The sequence below is a fragment of the Neolamprologus multifasciatus genome, chromosome 23 (assembly GCF_963576455.1).
Source record: "Neolamprologus multifasciatus chromosome 23, fNeoMul1.2, whole genome shotgun sequence".
In the NCBI taxonomy this organism is placed as follows: domain Eukaryota; kingdom Metazoa; phylum Chordata; class Actinopteri; order Cichliformes; family Cichlidae; genus Neolamprologus; species Neolamprologus multifasciatus.
The window spans coordinates 3,450,150-3,469,187 of record NC_140460.1 but is presented as its reverse complement, the minus strand read 5'-3'; the positions used below and the strand labels follow the sequence as shown (position 1 = coordinate 3,469,187).

Here is a 19,038-nt window from a genome sequence, read left to right as displayed (position 1 = left end):
TTCATGCACCTCCCACAGATAATCCCAAAAACAAACACTCACACAGACCCATGCAGAGCACACTTGCTCTCCGGTATAAGAGTTTAATTTCATAATCACATTACACCATAAGACCATGAAACTCATCCATTTCCCAACGCTATTGGTGTTGAAGAAAATAAACGTATTCCCAAAGTACTTTGGGAAGTAATATGCGGCTTTTTAATTACTGCCTTTGGTGAATGGTGCAAGTCTAATTAATGCTGTGGCCGGAGCCGGGAAGTGGTGTGCCAGCCATTCACTGCCATGCAAGTCCTTGGCCATGGATCATCGACTGCCCTCAGTGTCCCCTGTTAAGTGTGAGTTCACCCAGAGGCACACCAGTAAAAACGGCGCCAGCTCTCCTAACACACAGACCCCATGGCCTGCCGCACTTCTTTTTGTGTCAGAGCATCCGAGCGCAACCTCGAAGCAAATACGCCGTACATTTGGAAGTGTTACATCTACGATTCCTTTCTCTTCTCACCTGTACCACGCCTCCGTTCCAACTGATCCAAAAGCTGCGGAACTCATCCCAAGACAGGATCCCTGGCGTAGGGACGCTGACAAGAGGCTCGCCCATTTTGCCAGCGGAAATCCAGGAACGAGTGTTCTGCCTGCCCCCGAGTACGATCTCCAGCATCTCTGCGCTGTCGTGGGGACTGGCAGAGAGGGCAAAATGGGCATCGTTGTGTGTCTTTACCGCCACCTGGAACTGGTTCATCCTGCTTGGCTTTTTCACATACTGATACTCATATTTGTTGGGGGTAGAAATATGAATCCTCTCTGAGAAATGAAATGCAAAATAAACTTAAACGTATTCTCATTATGCTATATCAATTAAAAATGATTTCCACTGACCATTTGGACAGAAGAAAACACTGTAGGTGTATTCTCTGGGCAGGCCTTCTGGCTGTAAACAGGGTGGCAGCAAGAGAAAAGATGCAGAAAAACATTACAGAAATACACAAAACTAACAATAAAAAAGTAGCTCTTTCTTATTAAAAGATTAAAGGATAAAACAAAATATTAAAGGAAAATCTCAGCTTTCTTACCTCAACCAGGACAGTCCTACGGACGTAGTCCTGGCCTTGGATCATGTCATTACTTATTTTGCCTATCTGGAATCCATCAGAACAGCAGCCTGGTTCACTAAAGGCAATGGCACGAGCTGTGTACAGAACAAAAGTCAGCTTAAGATTTTGTTTTTGTTGACACCATATGCAGCTTCAGAGACAGCGGCTTGAGCAGTTGCTCTTCTTTAGCCAGGGAAATGTGGCATAGTGAGCCTGTTCCCATCTGTACTTCTGTAAGTCTACTTGGGATACTTTTTTTTTCTAATTACCTTAATTAGTTTCTTAGTGAGATGATCAGCAGTCAAATAAATATGTTTTGCAAAATTTCCAGACATCAAAATACATTAGACAAGACAAGCATATCTGTAAAAGGATTCCCAGTTCTTTTGCTGGGGAGCCCACTGGAAATGTGGCCCTGTGCCAACTGTGTCTCTTTGTGTGTGTGTAGTGAGAAGGAAACACAAGGGGCTAGTGGACTAGGAGTGGGGCCATGGGGGGCCCATTGACCGCCAGTGACCTGCAAACTCATCAACATGCCACTGAGTGTCACAGTGCAGCTCCGGTTACTCCCCCACTGCTGGCCTGCTTTGTTTTCACATGCGCTCCGGAGGGGACTATTTGTAACCCGGGTGGGTGACCAGATCACACACACGGCTCCTTGGCCAGCAAAGCTTTCCTCAGTCATAGGCTCGCCCTTTTGTGTGGAATCACACTGAGTGGACCAAAGTCCTGGTGGAAGCTTGCTGTTGCTTGTAAGTGCCAATGCAAATAAGGCCGTTTCCATGAGTCAGCACAAATCAACCTTGTAACGTTCACATTAGCATCAAACCTTGCATCATTCTTTTTTTCTAAAGAATGGCTGATCTAGAGAATGGGAACTTTATGGCATCGTCAGGTCTATGCTTTTATAGTACCGGTAACACAATCAGCATCCATGAGCATGCACTGCTGCAGAGATGCTTCTCCACAGTTGGAAGAAGTGAAAAATTGCCCTGTGGCTCAAATATACGTCTCAACAAAGTAATTATGGCTTCCTAATTAAAACATTCCGCAGTTTGAAAACATACCGTCTGACTTTTTGGATAGATGCCTTAGTGATAGACGGGGGTTTGAACAGAGAATTTCACTATTCTATAACTCAATACAGGAGATGAGTATACCTTCAACTCAATTAAAGAGGAGTGGGAAAAGGAATTTGGGATCCCCCTATCAGAAGATTTTTGGCAGGAGGTCTTATGCAACATAAACACGCCTTTTATTAATTCCCGTCACTGTTTAATTCAGTACAAAATCATACACAGGTTACACTACTCAAGGGAAAGACTTCACAAAATGTACCCAGACTGCTCCCCCCTCTGTGAAAAATGTATGATACATTATGGAAATCTGTTACATTGTTTTGCACTTTGTCCGAGGCTTCAGGGTTTTTGGTGTGACATTTTTACCTACTTGTCTAATATTTTTAAGAGTAAGATTGAGCCAAATCCGATAGTAATTATCTTTGGGATCTCCAAAGAAACACAAAATTTACAACACTCTCAAAAAAGGTTTATGTCATATGCATTGATTATTGCAAAGAAACTGATCCTGCAGCTTTGGAAAGGCAAAGAGACTCCTGTGTTAAAGACGTGGCTTACAGAACTTACAAATACTCTTCATCTTGAAAAAATACCATGAATGATAATGTAAAAGACTTTGAACTAATCCGGCATCCTTTACTTACATACCTTGGGAAAATATAAACTTTCTTTTTTTCTGGCAGTCGGGGGATTGGGGCCCATAGTGGGTGTTTTTTTTTCTTTCTTTCTTTTGATGTTGTTTATTTGTCTGTTTTGTAAGCTTAGAGAAAAAAATCAATATGTAACAACCATGATACTTGCTCCTAATAAAAAGATATTTGAAACATAAAACATTTCTGCCACTTTATCAACGTAGTACTAGAAATAAAATAATAAGCGAGTTTTACGAATTTGACTGAGCTCTGTGGATACCTGTGATGTTAACCGATCCCAGCTCAGTGAACGACAATACGATATTTGTAGGGGCAGCCTCTCCGGGAGCAACGCACTTCTTCCTGGTGAGATAAAGCTTTCCGGGATGGCCGACAAACTTGATGCCCTCTGGAACCGACACTTTTAAATGAACCTGCGAGTGGAGAGGAGAAGAAGAGACAAATCAGAGAAAAGCGATCTCCTCCGATAGCCTTTAATGACATCATATCTGTTAGGCACGCCCCTCCCTCATATAGCGTGCTTCGTCAAAGCTCTGAAAGCGAGGGCAAATTTTTTAAATCGCACTGTGAATTTTCCATGCTGACTGACTCATGCTTCTCAAACTCCCTGAAGGATTAAGTTCCCCTCATCGTCCAATTTTCACAGGGCTCAGTAATGCAGAAGGATCTTTTAACTGTTCTTTATCCGCATGCCACGAGTCATAAATAACTGAGCAGAAAATATAGGAATCACATGTTGCCGGGGTGGACATCAAAGGATGGGCTATTCTGGTTTGCATATTCACCTAACATGACATCAGGGCAGCACACGCACAGGCCGTTTAACAGGCTCATCTGCAAACATCATGATGTCATCCGTATGGCGTGCAGGATGGACCCATTTAAGAGCTTAGAGGGCTCTTCGGAGTAAGTGCTGGAACAAACATGCTAGGCTAATCTCTTCATCGTCACATTACAAACCTATACTTACTACCGAAGAAGTTATTTCACTTGAAAATATTTGTTCTGCATGTGTATATAATGTCGAACCAGCTCTGATACATGCAGAAATAATATCAACAGTTATTTGCATCTTATATTTTAATATTTCCTACCGGGAAAATCCTCTGTGATTTATGGCACGTACCATTTTTAGTGCATAGCTATGAACAAAATGAAGGACTGAACAAATTCCAAGACGTATCCGGTCTGAACCACGAGCTCTGCGTAAAGAGCCGCTGGAACGAGGTGTTCTAAGGGCTCCTGAAGTGGTTTGAGAACTCATTTGTGTGTTGGCTGGTTTCATCCCATTCCAAGATTCCCAAATCTCTATGACTATGGATTTTATCAGCTTATCGTTGACCTACTTCTGTCTAATAACTAAACGGAGCACCTACTTTATGCCTCATTTGACTGACAAACCTCCAGTTTCTTTTTTGATGATCCTTTGATGATCCTCTTAGAAACCTTTTTCTTAACCAAATCTGGGGTCTGATCATAGTGAGAGTTGTGAGCAGTCTGTCTGCCTACGTCTTTTATTTAACTATCAAATTCAGATTACTGAGATATTTGCCGAGTGTGGTCTTTTAATTTCTCGGGCGCTACATTATGGGTTGCTCTTCTTCACTTTAACACAATTTCAATGTCATTTTTACTGATACGCAACACGTTCTCACTCCCGAAGCGTAACATTTGACGCTAGGTGACAAATCTATCTAACGTCATTAAAGTGGTGGTTAAGGTTAGGGATAAGGTTACGTCTACTACGTAACGTCTATTACAACGGGACCGTCGTTCTACTGCTACCCAGCACGCAGCATAAGAATGCTGAAGGTCACCGTTCGCGCCGGGCGCGTTCCTATGGAACACCTTGGGACGTGACAAATCGTCGGTATATTACGCCTCAGGAGTGAGAATGGTCTGTTATGCAGCACCAAATCACAGTTGTCTTAAGGTGCTTTATATTGTAAGTTAAAGACCCTACGATGATAGCGAGAAAAGCCAACGACTCCATGTAAGGAAGCACTTGGTGACAGTGGGAAGGAAAAACTGCCTTTAAATAGGAAGAGACGTCTCAGTGACGTCATTGTGGTTCCTAACTTGATGTTCTAATAGACTCTTTTAGGATTAGTGTTAAAACTAACTGTCAAGAGTTTGCATAACATGTCATACCAACCTATAGTTAGTGAAAATGTATTAAAAAAAATATGTTCTGCGATGGTTTACAAGTCATAAATGATTAAAAAGCACAGATGTGACATGTCCTGTCTTAAAGAATATGATGTCAAGATTGGACTTGAAGGCAGTTGCTAGGAACTAATGTCAGAGACTTGTCCATCTGCCACATTAAGAAAACATCTTACCGCAGAGCAGGTAGGCAGGTAGTTGTAGACGGTGAGGGGAACTTTGGTCTGCTCCCCTCTGATTAAGCTGTAGGGCAGCGTAAAGTCCACAAAGAAGCGCTTGAAGGTGCGAAGCTCTGCTCTCGTTCCTAAAGACAACCCCTTCTGCTCGGACAGGGAAACAACTTCCGCCACCCACGTGGTGATCGAATCCGGCGCATCCAGGTGCAGTTCAGCTTCCCCAGTTTCAGAGCTGTTACGTGGAGACGCAACAGTGGAATAAAATAACTCGAGCGTATTTTCTTTTGAAGACAAGCCATTAAAATTCATCAACTACAAGGAAGAGCTTGATCAAAGGCTGGAGATTACTTTAATGTTAGCACCTGTGTCAACACCAACATCTGCACCAATATAACTACAGCAAACACTCTAAAAATGGACGGTTTTAAGGGACGGTCAGGTGTTGACCTAATCTGTTTCTTTGAAAGAAATGAGCTGGAGTCATTATTGGCAGCGCTCACTGGATGTTGGTCTTGGCAAACTGCAAGAGGGCACAATAAACTTCAAAAACTGCACGTACAGCCTACCTTTTGATCAAAGCAGTCCAAAATCCATTTTAATATACTTTTAAGGAAAAATCAGAGCTCTGCACTTCACAGGAAATTAGTGAGAGCTGAAGTCCCATCCAAGGGAATCAAGCATATGGAAATCTATGGGCAATTCATTTATATTGGCTAAACATGAATGGAAGGAGCTCTTGAGAAAGTAAGAGTCTGTTCCAACATTGAATGAGGCATTTCACACCCAGTGGGAGAAGTGGCGGATGCTGCTGCATGATGGAAGAGCGGCCGTCTGGCGTACAGCGCTGCCTCGCACCTTTCCTCTCACAAATTTCTTCCGAGAGTCTGTCATGTTCACGTTTTCCTTTCCACTACTCTCCAATCTTTTTTCTCCCAGCTCTACTCTCGCCTTTCTTCTTCTACCTATATTCTGCTTTTCACATATTTCTCGCCTCCTCTTTGCTCTCTGTAAATGTTTTTCCTGTATCTTTTTCATGCTATCATTTTTTTCCCACATTTGCTCCTCTCTTTTCCATTTCTATATTCTCTCAAGCACTAAATCACATAAAAGGATAGGCAATCTGTTGCACCTGATATATCTCGCCAGAGGCATGTAACGCAGACGCGCACACACAAGACAAATATTATTTAAAGATTTAAATACCTGACGTTGAGGCAGTGCCACACCCAAGTCTCTGGGAAAAATGTACGCCTCCGCCTCTCTACTCTACAGCCAAAACACAAGAAGACATCAGTGAAAAAGCTTTAGCTAATAAAATAACAACATAATGGAAAAATATACTATTTAAAATTCCACAATGATAAGTCACATCATGCGTTTAAAGTTCGGCACTAAAATGAAAAGTATTCGTAGCACAGGGGAACGCAGGCCTAACATATGAAATCAAACAAAGAGGGCGATCTTGATGTAATCATTATTCTGTTATGGGTTTGCGTTCAGATTCCTTGTTTTCGGTAAACTACATGCCCATGTTACAGTGTGTGGTCCAGTGAAGGATTACAGTTAATCGTCTTTACAATAATAACCACTTTTTTCCCTCTGACATTAAAGAGGGTGGAGTAATACATACAAGTACACAAATTTAATGGTTTAAAAAGAACCTCCAAAACAGACAAAGATCATCTGTTTTCATCAGTTAAAGAGCCAACATACACAAAAACAACTGAATAACCTTTGACATGATACCACACCCAAGTGGCTCACAGTTTGGCTTGTAATACCAATAGAGTATGGTATTTGATAAGCTAGTTTCCTATAATTCACGCTTTTAAAATTTATAATGTCCCGTGTAAAAGTCTTGATCCACCCCTCATTCCTTTATATGTTGCCAGAAAACTGGCAAATTTCAATTTATATGCAAAACACATTATTTAATGTGCAATTATTTGTATAGTTCTAACAAATAAATCTCTCGAATGAGTTTCTTCTGATTTCTTTAAGTATTTTTCAGGAATAGTTCTCCAGGCTTGTCAATTCAAAGCTCTTCTTTGGATGTTATTTGAATAACGCTGCAGCCAATCAGATACTTTCCAGCTGCACTGCATGGCAGATCAAAATCTGATGGTAGTTTTTGACAGAGCCTCTACCGTATTTTACAGAGGGCTGTAGACACTCTCTCCTGACCTCCTCCATACATACTGACAACAATTTGAACAAAAAAATGCCAATTTTGGGTTCATCACTCCATGAGACCTGTTGCCAATGGTTTTTAGTCCAGTTCTTTGGCAAACCTCAGCCTTTTCCCCTGTTTCCCTTCCTTTACAATGGCTTCTTTGACAGCCACTCTTTAACAGAGATCAATTCTGATGAACAGCGAGCAGTAGTGAACAGCAGATGGATCGGTTGAAGGGCCAGATCAGTCTCTTAGGTCCTGTGTCAGGTCTTTGTTGGATTTGTCCAATTTCCTCATTTTTTAAGGACACGCTAGTTTTTGGCTACAGCTCTTTAGGAATCACCTCAATGGTGCAAAAACGCTGACAAATAGAGATTTTTGTAGATTCAACTAAAAAAATGAAGAAATGATTTAATTTTGCAGCGGGCTGGTAGTAACAAAGTGTCTAACTGTCACGGTCCTGGGTCGGTTCGACTCAGCATTTTGAGTTTCTTATGTTTTAGTTTATTTTTGCATTATGGATTCGTTTTTATTCTCTGGTGATACTGTTTTGATTATAATTATATTCTGATTCTTTAGTTATCCGATGATGATGAAGATGACGATTATTTCTGGTTTAGGTTTTGTTATCTTGCCCTCATGTTTGGTTTAGGTTGCCTGTGCTTATTCTTCTCTGCCCGTATGTCCCTCTGTCTGTCCGTGACGTCATTATGCCTGTTTACCAGTCTGTGTCTCTGTCTGTCGTGTGCTTCCTGTTTTATTTTGTAGGTCTGTGTCCTATGTCAGTGCGTTCAGCTTTGTGCTCTCCCTGTCTCGTCAGTGTAATCAGTGTCAGCCGTGTCTCCCAGCTGTTTCCTCTTCGCTCCGTTCACCTCTCGTATTTAGTGTCTGTGTCTTCCCCTACACTGTGTCGCGTCGTTAACGTCTGTTCACCCTCAACTTGCTGTGTGTTTGTAATGACCAGTCCTCCAGCACCTCGGTTTAGAGTTTTGTTTTGCTTTTGTAAGTCTTATTTTGTGAATCATTCCTCCAGCAATAAAGCTGTGTTTTCAGTTTATTCCCGTCTCCCAGAGTCCTGCAATTTTGGGTCCACCACTTCTGCTTGCCTGCCACACAGCCAACCATGACACTAACGATACAATTTAAAATGTTTTTTTTGCTAAGTTGCCCATTATGTGTAGACACAAGACTGGTTCATCCCTTGAGTTAGGGGCCCTTTTTATGCTTGAATGATTCAACAGAGTTAAGAGTCACACAGACAATCATTCCCATGAAAAATGGTCATGGTCATGAAAATGAATGCAAAAGCAGCCGGTGCCTAAAGAGAAACTTTAAAAGTCCTTCAAAAAGCCTGAAGAACTATTTCTCAAAACCACTTATATAAAGAAACGTCGGCTGGTACAAGAAAAACTTTCACGCCATTTATGAAAACTTTGAATAATACAATTTGCACATTTTTAGGTATGAGATCATTAGAGTTTGCTGATGCCCAGTGGACAGCCTGGGACACCTATAAAGAACATCCTGTACCTGTTTGTGGGGCGGGAGGGCATAGCAGCCACCAAGGTAGAGGTGTGCGGTTGAAAGGCAGGAACAGCTTCATCTGTGTACATGCCCCCACTCTGCCGATGGTTTAAACTCACCATATCTGTCATCACAACCAGTCCCGTTTCCTGTATTAAATATATAGAGAAGTAAACATCTGCACATACTAGTACAGTTACCTTTTAACCCAGTGACAGCACTAGCTGAGCTCTTTCACTACGTGTATGTTCTCACTGTAAAAGCAAAGCGCGCGTCCTTAGTGATGTCCCAGTGCCATGGGAACACAGAGGACCGCCTCCGTCTTTTTGCTGTCAGCCCGGGCCACCAGAAGTGTCCGTCGTCTTTAGGAATGTTGAAAGCGTCTGAAACATCAAACTCTGCCAGCTCTTTAAACACCTGCAGAGTGAAAAACATATTTATATAAAGTTACAGTAAAAGTAAAGTTATTTACAAAAAATACAGCAGGTAACATCTTAAAAACTACGATCTAAGAAGGTAATTTAAACCAGCTCTCTAAATCTGTACTATAAAGCGATTTTAAGTTACAGAACGCTTTAATCGACTGTTTATTAAAGTGTAATATCACCACAATCTATAAATATGACCAACCTTTTCAGGACTCAGCTGAAAGTCGGGCTTCAGCAGGTAAAGACTCTTATCTACAGTGGCCACGCAAACACAGGATCCCCTCTGAGCCTGAATGCGCAGGGTCACCGAGTCCCCCGGCATGGACTCGTTGGTCGACATAGAAATAGATACCTGCGATCCAAAACATGACGCATAAGTGCATTCTGCATAAACAAGGTGCATTTAACACATTTCCGCTCCACAGAATTGTGAATTTGTAAGACCGTACGGTTATAAATTTACTGAAAAGGTTCACAGAGATGTCTTCAAATTGCTCACTTGAACATAAAACTTAAACCAGAAGACTGAATGTTTCCCTCATGAAAGAGACAAATCTGAAATATCTATCAAAACGATCAAAATGTCAGCTAAAAAACTAAATAATTTCAGCACTAGCTGGCAGATCCTCAGTGGCATTCGGAATAATATCAGTCTGACAATTCTAAGCAGCAAACTTTGGAAAGCTCTGACTGAGAGTGGAAAACTACAGCCTTTGAAAGAGTCAGCTTTCACACATCAGAACTATTTTTCACCAGCACAAAGTCACAAATTAACCGTTAATCGGTTCCGCTGCCCTCCTTTCACCATTCTGTAACCTGTCATCCTCTCCCGTCATGACCCCACCTATCTGCCTTGTCTCATCCTGCCCTCACAACCCCCTCCTCCGGCACACATACGCACGACACACACACACACACACACTTAGTGTTGTAAGGGCATACCAGAGAGCTGTAAATACTTCAGGGAGTTAACTCCACCTAATGCAGGCAGGAACTGGGGATCTCTCCCAAGCCAACACAGCTGTTTGTTTACAGACATTACACTGTGGTGTAATGGTTGATGCATGGATACTTAGGCTCAGCTCCAAAATGTATGCAGAGAGTGCACCCTTTTCTCCGGGTTTTAATAAATCGCTATTTTAGCAGCAAAAAACCCCCAAACAAAACATGAAAACACAAACTTAATTTTGCATATCCAAAAACACTGGTGTTTTCGTAACAAGCATATGCAACAGTACCAACTGCAGTACTTTTCTCTGGATAAATTAAGTTATAATAGTTCTGTTTCCAAACCTGGTTCTCAAACTCGGGCTTGACAGGGATTTGCAGACTGTCTGTGACACCCTCACCGTTTTCCCTCACATAGTAGACCAGCAGACGGCTGAGTGGTGCCATGCTGTGACTAACAGGAAAACGTAGGTAGGACACACATCTGTCCATCTCAGTCTGGGAGGAAGAGCCTGCAACATCTGGCAGAGTGACAGGGTGACAGTGCTTTCTCCAAAACTATCTGGCATTCTGATTGGACACTGATTTCCCAAGCGCTACGACAACGAAAGAAAAACAAAAGCTAATTCATCAAAGGATTATTCTGTGAAACTTTAGCTCTTAAAATTACCTGGATGACAGTGAAGTTAGAGTTGTAATAAGAAGAAATGAGTACCAGAAGCAGAAGGAGGCAGGTGGGTGCTGTGAATGTTCTTGTCAAAGGTGACTGTGGCCCTTTTTCCTCTGTGGGAGGCTGTCAGGTTGGCTGCCTGTTGGCCTGATAGGACAATGTTTCCCCTGGATGCTACCTCGTAATGCAGGGTGAAGTTACAGGGACAAGTGGATTTGAGAGCCACTTCTGCCTCTTGTCCAACCTATACATGCAGACAGATATAAATATACTTCACAATATGATGTTTTGAAACATGTTTAAATCATCCAAAGTTAAACAAGAAACTCATACCGACGAAAAAGGTCACGCCTACCTTGAGCGGGGTGCTGGGACTTTGGATCTGGATGTGACACCTGCTTGGAGAGTACCAACTACTGATAGAAAGGTAGCTGGGCAAGTACTGGTTTCCAACTGTCCTGTCCTCAATGGATATCACCTTGGTCTTGGAAAATACAATTAGGATTAGCTTCAAATTGCTTCTTGCATCACTCTGTTTATATTACGTGACAATAGGAAGTTCTGACCTCGAGCCAGACATACTGAGCAGCTGCAGGGATGGACGGGATCTCAAAGGTGGCCTGACCGTCCTTGGAGATTAGTTCGCTGGTATAGACGTTGTCCTTTGGGGTCAGCTCTGCTTTAACGCGTACCTTTACCCCTTCAGCCGGGCTCCCATCAGGATAGGTGACCTCAATCTACAGAGCAGAGGGAAAACGACTGAGTGTGCAAATGCAGACTCATTTGTGAATCAGTAATGTACGTGGCTGAATACAGGCTTAATTTATCTTTAGCATTTAACTGACTAGCAGTTAAAGTCATACTTTATTTAAAAAGCACAACAAATAAATATACTTTGAGCTCTTCTCAAAGCAAACGCCAGTGAGATGAAGATCCAAGCTGATGATTTCTCTTCTCTTTTTTCCTCACAGTGACAATAACTTTTTCGCGGGCTCTCACCTTCCCTTTGTAAGGCAGACCAGGCTTGAACTGTTTGCGTGTATCCTTAGAGTACTTGATGTCAATGAGCTGTTTATGGACTGGTGTGGAATCATCAAATGTGGCCTGCTTGCTTCCATCTACGCTGGTCACAGAAGCCCAAATGCTAACGGTCCCCCTGAAGTGATCAGCCACATCCAAGGGCATCATGTCTTTGACGCACAGACTGAAATTTGCAGAGCCTTTGATCTGACAGCAGAAAAGATGTAATCAGGTATAGCAGGACATGTATAATTTTGGTGTCAGGGAGCTTAACCTCTTAGATAATAACAATGATTTACAGTGTATGCATAAAACAGTAGCACTTTGAAGGAACTCTGAAGACAAAACAACAATCAATCAACAACCCTGTTTCCATATCAGCTTGGAAGTCTCTAATAAATTCACAAAGCATGTAGAATAGGGATTAAATGAACTAACCTCCATAGTTTTTATGACAGGATGGCCCATCTCATGGCGGTAGTAGCCGACCCCATTCACCGTCATATTTACTGTCAACTTCCCAGTTACGGGTTTCCCAAAGGTATATCTGCAAAAGAGTGACATGCCAGAGTGTAAAACTGATGATGTGTTCTTTTTGGTTGTATTTAAATAAATATTACAATAATAAAAAACATTTATTGTTGTGTCTTTACTGCTTATGAAGAAATCGCCTCGGAGTCGTCATATAGATTCCTTTATTCCGTAAGCAACTGTAAACTGCTAAGCTAGCACATGAACAAGCTGCCGGCGTACCTATCTACATCCGGTGATTTCAAAATAAAAGTTCAAACATTACATTTATAACCTATTATAACTCCATAGTCACACTAAGGCTACGTCCACACATACACGGATATTTTTGAAAACTGAGATTTTCCGTTTCCGTTTTAAAAAAAAATCCCGTCCACACAGTAAAGGCAGAAATGAAGGAAAACGCTGCTAGGAACATGCCAAAGCAGCAGGTGGCGCTATATTCCTAACCGTGTAGAAATGTTGGCCAATCAGAAGTCTAGAAGCCTCGGTGGGGGAAAAAGTAAACAAAGCTGGCGCATAGAAGCAGAACCGAGTCATATGTGTGGAGGGACAGTAACTGTGTGTGTATATGTAAGCATTTAAACACTGCAGAGAAAACAATTAACAGTAACAGTATTGTAGAAATTCATTTCACCGAAACAATAACGTGGCGCACACTGTGACGTCAAAAAAGGCGCACATCTTTGACGCTGCGTTTTCTCCGTTTTTCTCGTCCACACATAAATGCAAAAACGGAGTTTTCAAAAATATCCACCCTGGCCGGAGTTTTTAAAATCTCCGTTTTCAGTGACCAAAAACGCCGTTTACGTGTGGACGAAAGGTGCAAACGCATAGAAAAATCTGCGTTTTCAAAAATACCCGGGTACGTGTGGACATAGCCTAAGGAGCCACAACACTAAAACCACCTGCTTCCCACTGAGTAAGTCCCCTTCATTCTTTCAAAACTGCTCCGACTTGTGGGGCATGGAAACAATACCTGCTGGGATTTCATGTGATGTATAGCACCGGGACAATGGCAGTGGGCTCTGTGCACCAGGGTTGTTCTAGTCATGCTCTGTCATGCTGGTAGTTAAGTTTGGAGATCGAGTCAACGCTTTGTGCGCTTTAATGTGTCCTTTAAGCTGATCCGGTGCAGTTTTTGATATGTGGCATATGAGAGCACACCCCCTAAAGGAGGAGGCCACTACCATGTTTAGCAGGCGCTGTGTGTCAAAGTCAGCACGTAAGGACCCACAGTTTCTCAGAAGAGCGCTGCACTGGAATGAGATTATGACTTCACCATAGTCAGTGGTTTTTATGCTGTGGCTGATTAGTGTAAACAAAGAAAACACTCCACAAGTCCAGGTTAAAGTGTTGTTCCACTTTCGTACAGCGCTGAATATTTAGTGATTTACCTGGCCCTGACTGTGGCCTGCTCACATAAGTTCAGATCACGGATGTAGCGCGGCGGATCAATCACCAACTCAAACTTGGGCGCCACTGAAAGACAGGCAGCACAATATTTCTTTTCTTGTGTTATATCTTATACAGCAATAGCCTTGCTGTTTATTTGTAATATATTATTTGACAACTACACACATTTTAGTGGAGTAAAACAGTAAATGTGCTTTTAACACAACTTGAAATAAAAAGACAGGCATTTACAATGTTAAAAAACATACACACACACTCATTACAGTGCTCACAATAAACAATGGCAGGTGTGCAACAGTGTGTAGGCCCTCACCATATTTCTGCACTTCAAACGACTTGTTATAGGTGTGGCCCTGCACCTCCACAAAGACAAACCAATCTCCCAACACAGGCTGGTCAGACAGAGGAAAGCTCATGTTCACCACCCCTACAGGACGCAAAAACCTAATTAACACATTTAACTCCCGCGTCCTTGATAGTGATTAACCAAACTGCAGCAATCATATATCACCGTTCTTCAATTACGAGTCCAGAAAAGCAGTGTTTTAATTCAATCCCCCAGAGCAACCTAGCAATGAAATGTAAACGTGCAGCTTACACAAAGATGATGTAAAAATACTGCAAATGATGCGGCTCACCACAGCAGACAGAATTAAGCCCTCTCCACTGCACCATCCTGGATCCTCGTGGATCCTGGAAGATCAAAGCAGGACGTCACAAACCAACGTTAAGATTCCTTTACTTCACATACCGAAAGAAAAATGTGGTACAAGTTTAGTTGCTCACTGAATGTTGTTATCACACAATAGAAAAAGTCATAAATAGTTTTATTATTGCTGAACAGTCCCCTCGCTGAACTTGACCCAGATATCTGGGTTCTGATATCATTGCCAAAATACTTTTAAAACTCTTTCCAAACATAAGATATACCGTAGGCTAGAACTGAGGGAGAAAAATGCATCTGTGTGCTTGTTGCTACTGTTAACTCATGTATAAGCTTTTCTTCGCTTCCCGTGAAGTCTTTGCTTGGTGTTTTCCAAATATTTCCTAAGATCTGGAAAGATGAATGAAGATCCAATGTGAGCTAGGTTTGCTAATACAGGGATTATAGTGTGTTGTAGATGTACAGATAGAAAAAGACAAAGGAAAAGAGAAGAGAAGAGGTTCCTTTCATGTTGTTTATCCTTGCACTGGTCCAAAGAGCACCCTGTTATCTAGGTGAGCTGCCCTGACTTCTGCTCTGTAATCTCCAAGCAGGCTGGGAACTAAAATTGCCACTGTCCCATCCCGGACGTGGCTCTGCCAACCCTGGGTGGTCCTGTCAGCCTGCACTCACCAAAATATATGCCTCAATCTGCAAAAAAAAAAGAACAAAAGAGAGAAACACAAGAAAAAGTTGCAATAAAGTTGACAAACAAAAGTACAAATCCTGTGTTTTATCTCTATGCTTCATCCAATTCATTTCGATTTCAACAATTTTCTGTCTGTGCAATTAAGTTTTGCCCTTTTACCTGCAATGTACCTTTATAGCTGCAAACATCAATAAGCTGCCTGTGTGCACAGTTGCACAGTATGTTTGGAGTCATTGCTAACATTCCAAGAGAAATGAGTCGAGCTCGGCTACAGTAAACAGGCAACTGTACATTTGCTTGCGCACAGTGCAAAGTTTCTCCTCTTAACTCCACCAATTAAAAGGTGGAAAAGCATGCCTGTAGTAAACACTCGGTCATAAATCAAAGTCTGTCTGTCAACTCTGTCGTAAAAACACAGGTTTCGCTAATAACCCAACACGTTTTTATTAAAGATTATCATTTTACTGTGAATCTGCTGAAGAAGCACAACAAATTGCTTTAATATTTGTCTGAATATGAGATCAATTCAGAATTACCTTCTCGTTTACTGGCCTCAAGTCAGGGTCAACTGTGTAAACGTTGATGAGAACTAAAGACACAAAAAGAAATGCAATAATCTTAAAATAAGTCTTTCGTGTTTCTAATCAGAAAAATCTGCACGCACATGAAAATCTTGATACTTCTAAAGAAAACAACCCCAGCTGTCTGAAGTCATTTGATGGGTTGAAATCCTTAATTATGCAATCAGCAGCTATGTCTACAACGTTTGTACAGCTCAAATGCAGCATCAACATGCCTGCATCCCCTGACTTATTTCCACTAACTGGCATTACTCTGTGATTAACTGATTAACTACCAGGTGCACTATGAGGGAACCTTTATGTTTGGGTTTGTAGATGGGTTTGTCAGTCTGGATGAACACAGCCGTGCCCTTGCTCTCCACGGTGACGGTGGTGTAGTTGTGGAAAATGTAGCCTCCTTCCGCGAGGTGACGGTTCCCCCAGACCTTCAGGTGGGCCTGGCCTCTCAGCCCCGAGGGAACCTGGTGGCGTATACACACACATCCATAAACGCATACAAAAGCAAAGTCAGCGGGAACTGAAAACGTAAATTAGCACCGAAGTGTTTACTCGAGGCTGAATTATTTGCCGTGATTTATTCAATTTCATTTTCTAGAGAACAAAAAGCTCCAGAATAACAAAAACAGATTTAAAAAAAAAAAAAAAAGCAGAGAAGACGTCAGCCTCCAACGGAGTACGCGTCACGCGACGGTATTTTACGAGAATGAGGGGAGAGGTTATGAGAAGGGAAGGGAGAGAGAGAGAGACAGAGGCGAAGAATCTCTAAAAGTCGTGCATACTAGATTGATCTATTCCAGCCTTCGGGGGCGGCGGACCATACATGCACGTCAACAGCTGTTGCGTATTACATCGAGGCTGTTACCTTATTCCCAATGAATGAGCAGAGACAGATGTTGCATTGCAAATAATGTTAGTGTTGATTTGCATGTTGCTTGAGGAATGTGCACACAGCGGACAGGGGGCTCTCACTACTGTGCAGCTGTCACCGCCGCTGAGAAAATAAAAGCGCACTTAGTGGCACACAAAGTTCCACTCACCTTTAGTTTGATGGCGCCTTTGTCTAAAAGGAGAAAAAGTGAGATTTAAAGTAAGATTTCTTTCCCCCCCACAGGCTCTGCCACACACACCCGATTAGACCACTGACTGCACCTCAGATTTAAGTGCAATCAATAAATAGATAAAGAGGAATAAACTGATTTTGAATGGGTTTTGTTGGGTTACAACAACTCTTTTAGAAGTTTCTATTAACGATGTGCTTGATGATCAAGTCCCTGAGACTGAACACATTAATGAGATATTCGCTAAAATGGGAAAAACTGGATTTCTGTAGTTAAAGGATGTGCAAAGTTTTGAAACCAAACCCAATGAAACAATTCGTCCAGACTTTGATATTGTCTCATCTTGATTATTGCCCAACATTACGTGGCACAAAGAAGCAGATTAAGAAGTAGCAAGTGGTAGAAAACAGAGCAGCACATGCTGTCCTTTGTTGTGTGTACAGAACAAACATTGTAACTAGGGATGCACCGATACCGGTATCGGGTATCGGCCCCGATACCGATACTGGTATCGGGTATCGGGGACGATACTGTAAAATGTGTGTGTACTCATACTCGTAAAAGTTAACCGATACCATGAACCGATACTAACTTATTTCATTAATCAGAGGGTGGCTTGTCATTTCTGTTGTAGTTTTTTAGATTGGCCACTAGGGGGACATCCCGCGCTAAACAGGCACAGGGTTAGGCGAGTGAGACTGGCAGCTCCAGATAAAAAAGAGAAACTGGAGGCTGCTGTAGCTAGGCTAAACAAAATGTCAGCAGTGTGGACCGGAACAGCCAACTTTAACTCAGGTTTTGGAAAAGCGATGAAAAATGTCAAGAGAAAATCCACGGGCAGTGTGTGTGTGTCTGGTAGAAGTATCGTTTTTTGTACTCAGTATCGGCAAGTACTCAGATCCAAGTATCGGTATCGTATCGGTTTGAAAAAATTGGTATCGTTGCATCCCTAATTGTAACAATGCACAAACGCCTCAGCTGGTTAACTGTGAAACATGGATTCGTTTATTCTTTCCTTGTATTGAATTGGGATATTTTGTTACAAACACTCCAATGATTTTGTTTGAAAATGAATGACAAATTATTCTACCAAGCACGCCACGAGGAGAGATTTTATAACTCACAGCAAGAAGCAGTTCGATCAGTAGAGCAGTTTTCTATTGGTCTATTATGGAATAGAATTCATTGCCAATGTAGCAGAACTAGTGTGTACGAATGAATAGTGTGTCATCAGTGCCTAGCTTGATGCGGAACACCATTTGTGTTGTGAGGAGCTGTTTGATTGTTTGCATGTGTGGTTTGTTTTGTTTTTGTTAAGATGCTGTACGGCTTTGAGTAATCAGTTACCCCAGGAAGAATAGCTGCTGTGCTGCTACAGCTAACAGGGATCTTAATAAACCAAGCTAAACTAAACCTCAGTTTCTCACAGATCTGTAAAGTGATCAATAAAATGCATGCTTCTAACATGCTTTAACTGTAAGCGCTGTGGTTAAGTCAGTTCAGCTGCTGTTCCAGCTGCAACCTGTCTCCTCTAAGCAGAGTCAGCACCATCTATCTACGCTGTCAAACAAATCGCACAGTGTGTACATTAAGTGGCCGATGAGCTGGACTGAACTGATGCCTGCAGTCACAGATAATCTATATAAAAGCCAAAGCTTGTCTTGTAGCAGAGGCTCACACCGTCTGTGTGTGTGTGTTCTTTAATCTATGTGCCTGCATCCTTAAAACAGTGACATAAAGGGGCTATCTTTTAGCTTGCCTAACTTGTCGGTGCATGCTTTGTTTCCAAACGTAACCCACTGTGCCAGTGTAACTTTAGCTTAAAGAATTTTGTTCTCACCGAGCACTGAGCCATGGCTGTGGGCGACTGTCTGTCCCTTCACCGACAGCTGCACCTGGACGCGTGTTTCTGCTTTCGCGTTGAAGATGGTTACGCTCACGCTCTCCTCGACGCCCGCTCGAAAGACGGAGGGTGCTGCGACCAAGTAACCCCTGAGAGAAGAGCAGCAGGGCAGAGAGAGGGAAAGAGTTTAAAGGAAGGAGGGAGCAAGGGGGTAAGGTGAGGTGAGATGACAGTAGGGGGAGAATACAGGTGATGGTAAGGGAGGCAAAAGGAGATGGGAGACCAGGTGTAAATACACATTTTTTTCTGTCTCGCTTCATGTTTTT

At 42.2% G+C, this 19,038-nt stretch overlaps 1 protein-coding gene across 4 annotated transcripts in view; it reads right to left on the bottom strand.

The window, feature by feature from the left end:
* Nucleotides 1–19,038, bottom strand: part of cpamd8 (C3 and PZP like alpha-2-macroglobulin domain containing 8) — a 51,674-nt gene that overhangs the window by 29,205 nt on the left and 3,431 nt on the right. For 2 of the 4 annotated variants that reach the window (XM_085150403.1, XM_085150404.1), the window contains exons 2-24: nucleotides 18,710–18,861; nucleotides 16,849–16,871; nucleotides 16,107–16,272; nucleotides 15,767–15,819; nucleotides 15,215–15,232; nucleotides 14,517–14,571; nucleotides 14,192–14,305; nucleotides 13,860–13,944; nucleotides 12,370–12,478; nucleotides 11,911–12,138; nucleotides 11,478–11,648; nucleotides 11,267–11,395; nucleotides 10,957–11,155; nucleotides 10,587–10,762; nucleotides 9,496–9,645; nucleotides 9,121–9,282; nucleotides 8,872–9,014; nucleotides 6,372–6,434; nucleotides 5,169–5,400; nucleotides 3,086–3,239; nucleotides 1,074–1,189; nucleotides 880–931; nucleotides 506–804 (exon numbers count right to left, since the gene is read on the bottom strand). In XM_085150403.1, coding sequence (XP_085006529.1) covers nucleotides 506–804; nucleotides 880–931; nucleotides 1,074–1,189; nucleotides 3,086–3,239; nucleotides 5,169–5,400; nucleotides 6,372–6,434; nucleotides 8,872–9,014; nucleotides 9,121–9,282; nucleotides 9,496–9,645; nucleotides 10,587–10,762; nucleotides 10,957–11,155; nucleotides 11,267–11,395; nucleotides 11,478–11,648; nucleotides 11,911–12,138; nucleotides 12,370–12,478; nucleotides 13,860–13,944; nucleotides 14,192–14,305; nucleotides 14,517–14,571; nucleotides 15,215–15,232; nucleotides 15,767–15,819; nucleotides 16,107–16,272; nucleotides 16,849–16,871; nucleotides 18,710–18,861 — 3,049 coding nt within the window. Of the gene's footprint in view, nucleotides 1–505; nucleotides 805–879; nucleotides 932–1,073; nucleotides 1,190–3,085; nucleotides 3,240–5,168; nucleotides 5,401–6,371; nucleotides 6,435–8,871; nucleotides 9,015–9,120; nucleotides 9,283–9,495; nucleotides 9,646–10,586; nucleotides 10,763–10,956; nucleotides 11,156–11,266; nucleotides 11,396–11,477; nucleotides 11,649–11,910; nucleotides 12,139–12,369; nucleotides 12,479–12,584; nucleotides 13,838–13,859; nucleotides 13,945–14,191; nucleotides 14,306–14,516; nucleotides 14,572–15,214; nucleotides 15,233–15,766; nucleotides 15,820–16,106; nucleotides 16,273–16,848; nucleotides 16,872–18,709; nucleotides 18,862–19,038 lie in introns of those variants that run through there. The other 2 variants (XM_085150405.1, XM_085150406.1) reach the window with 2 other exon arrangements.